The 3,468-nt window shown below is 40.9% G+C and overlaps 1 protein-coding gene across 1 annotated transcript; it reads right to left on the reverse strand.

Annotated features, from left to right (window-relative positions):
* Nucleotides 1-2,558: 2,558 nt before the first annotated feature.
* LOC110724336 lies at nt 2,559-3,176 on the reverse strand. Its single transcript, XM_021903759.1, has one exon. It carries the CDS (start codon nt 3,174-3,176, stop codon nt 2,559-2,561), a length of 618 nt encoding a protein of 205 aa, XP_021759451.1.
* Nucleotides 3,177-3,468: the final 292 nt, after the last annotated feature.

A 3,468-nucleotide genomic window follows, 5' to 3' on the forward strand; every position in this document is an offset into this window, starting at 1 on the left:
GTGTTCTTTCCCAAATACCCAAGCCTTGGTATTTATAGGGAAAAGAACCCTTGATTTTCATTCCCCAACCAATGTGGGAGGATGAATAAAATTGATAATTATTTTAATTTTAAATTAAATGAATAATCAAATCAATCACAATGCAACAGGTGTCAAGGGAAGAGAGATAGAGTTAAGTAAGGACCAAGAGTAGGTGGGGGAACCATTACCTTGCTCCCGAAGGCTTTGCCTAAGGGTTGGTCCCAACCCCCTCACAAAACTGGCCTCAAGCAATGGCTGCTGGGCTGGCAGCCAGCTAGCATGCTAGCGTGCACAAGGCAGCACAGCTAGCCTGCACCGCATCATTTCCCAGCACGCAATGCGCACCAGCCAGCACATGCATGCTGCTAGCGAGCCACGCATGCTGCTGGGCGAGGCTCTTATCGCTGGTGTTGCTTGTTGGCCAGCAAGCAATGCCCTCTCGCATAACCCCCAGCCAGCACATGCGTGTTGCGTGATGCTGGGCTGCTAGGCGCTCGGCGTTGTTAGTGCTGCTGCTGCCTAGCCAACGCAGACGCACACGCACAGGGTGAGGCTAGTGTTGCTGCTGCGATGCCCTACACGCACACGCACACACGCACTGGCCCAGCCATGCGATAGTGTTGTGCTACGCGTAGGCTTGAGCTATCACAGATTTCATGGCTTCTAGCCATTAAGCGGAGTCGGGGCTCGTCATAGCTTATTTGTATGTCGCTGGCTCATCTTCATCCACGACTAGGATGTATTAATTCTCGGTTAAGACGATACCGAGGTATTTGTCTGGTTGAGATCTAAGTTGTAAAATACTTTCATGATCTATCAAATTCAATTCCCAAATTACAAATCTATTACGAAGGGTAATATATATAGCATTTACATTGTCGATCTGACTCTTAAACGTTGTCAGTTTGACTTTGACCATTATCAATAGGTGCTTCCAAAGCCCTTTGACTGTTAGTTTTGTTAGATCCATTTTGTTGCTCATCTACTAGACCTTCATCAAGTTTTATTTTCCTTCACTAACCATTTTGGAAAGTTGCTTCTTCTCTAAATAGAGACCATCTTGAGCAACAAACACTTTGTTATCAGATTGGTTGTAGAAGTAATAACCTTTTCTTTCTTTTGGATACCCAACAAAGAAACATTTGTTAGATTGTTCTCAACCAAGTCTTTTGACATATGCTTCGCAACCCCAAATCTTAAGAAAAGACAACCGTGGAGGTTTATTCGTCTATAATTCAAATGGAGTCTTTTTAACAGCTTTTGACGGAGCGCGGTTCAATGTTAATGCCAAGGTTTGAAGTGCGTGTCCCCAAAAAGAGATAGGATGATCAGTAAGACCAATCATGGATCGAACCATGTCTAACAGAGTTCGAATTCTCCTCTCGGACACCCCGTTCCATTGTTGAGTTCTCAATTTTGAGACGATACCGTGTTCTTTTAGATAGTCATCGAATTCATAGCTTAAATACTTGCCACCTCGATCCGATCGAAGGGTTGTGACTTTCTTGCCAAGATTATTTTCCACTTCACTCTAAAATTTTGAACTTTTCAAAGGATTCAGATTTGTGCGACGTTAGGTGGACATAGCCATATCTACTATAGTCGTCGATGAATATGATGAAATAGCAATAATTTTTCCTTGAGGTTTTCCTCATTGGTCCAAAGACATCTGTGTGTATTAGCCCTAATAAGTCACTAGCCCTTTATCCTAACTTGGAGAAGGGTTGTTTTACCATCTAGTCAAGAAGACATCCTTTGCAGTTTTCAAATGACTCTAAGTCGAATGAATCAACAATCCTTTCATGAAGAAGTTTCTTGATGCATTTGATGTTTATATGGACTAGACAACAATGCCACAAGTAGGTTTGATTCGAGTCATTGGTCTTAACCCTTTTGGCAGTATTGTTAACATTATAAACCTATTTGTCTAATGGAAGCACATAGAGACAATTTTCTGAATATGCCGTACCATATAAAATATTATCAAGATAAAATGAACTACTATTGTCCCTTATTTGAAATTCAAAACCTTTGTCGTCTTACGCCAAAATTGAAATAATGTTTTGGTAATGTTTGGAACGTGATAACATTCATCTTGTTTTTAAACAAGCTCTGAGGGTAAAGACAAACTGAGTGTTCTTATTGAAACGACCGCAACCTTTGCTCCATTGCCTACCCGTAATTCCACTTGTCCCTTGACTAGCGTTCTACTTTTCCTTAGTGCCTAAGCATTAGAACAAAGGTGTGAGCCACATCCGGTATCTAATACCCACGATGCTTTGATAGTAAGTTAATGTCTATATTATATTTACCTTATCTAGAAGCAACAGTGTCGTTCTTCTTATTCTCCATGAACTTGAGGCAATTCCGCTTCCAATGTCCCTTATTCTTGTAGTAGAAGCATCTGAAGTCGGGTTGAGAAGATGCTACCTTCTCTTCTTGTCGCCCTTGGTAGCTTTAGACTTAGAAGGAAAGGTCTTATTACCCTTCCCCTTATAGCCTTTCTTCTTGCCTGATCGCTTAAATGGCTTGCCCTTCTAGACCATAAGCATGTTATACTTCCCCTCGTCCTTGAGCATTTTCTCGGCTTGCTTTAACATCCCATGAAGCTCGATCAACGTTTTCTCCATGTTGTGCATGATATTGTTCATCTTCAACTGATCATAATCTTTGTGCAACGAGTGGTGAATGATGTCAATTTCCATCTCGTTCGAGCATCGCGCATCAAGCCTTTCCATGTTCTCAAATAATCCAATAATTTTGAGCACATTAGGGCTGATTGGCTCTCCTTTCTTGAGCTTGCTCTTAAGGATTTCCCTATGGGTGTCGAACCTCTCCGTTCGGGCCTGCTCTTTTATGATCTTAAAAGTCGTCTCCTTCACAAAGAAAGTCTTTTGAAGATCTGAAGACATTGTGGCAAACATGAACCATTTAACATCCCGATTAGCAGCGTGCCATCGGTTTAGTGCAGCCTGTGTGACCTCCTCATTAGGAGCGTCGTGCATTTCCTCATCAGGGACGTATTCCTTTAGCTCTTGCATGAGAACTATTTGCAAGTTCCTTTGCCAATAAAGGAAGTTTGTCCTATTCATTTTCTCCTTATCGAGAATTGAGCGGAGAGAAAACTGGTTTTTGTTGGTGTTAGTTGCAGACATTTTGCTATAAATGAAAGAGTTTGCAATGAAAAACCATTCATAAGACCAATAAGAAAGAAATTTAAAGCATACATGCGAATTTTCAATCGTATTTAGTGTTTTATCCACACATTAGAATTGTCCCTTTTAGGTGAGGATAAGATGATTCCAAGACCCATAAAATCAATAAGTGATTAAGCATGCTTTGGCTTGTCTTTACACATAATATTTTAAGGTAAGCAATCTAATTTCTAATATCCCTAAGCTATTCTTGGTTTGATAAAACGTCGCATCTAATGTTTTTTTGACGTTT

Source organism: Chenopodium quinoa, unplaced genomic scaffold (genome assembly GCF_001683475.1).
Source record: "Chenopodium quinoa cultivar QQ74 unplaced genomic scaffold, ASM168347v1, whole genome shotgun sequence".
NCBI classification, from domain to species: domain Eukaryota; kingdom Viridiplantae; phylum Streptophyta; class Magnoliopsida; order Caryophyllales; family Amaranthaceae; genus Chenopodium; species Chenopodium quinoa.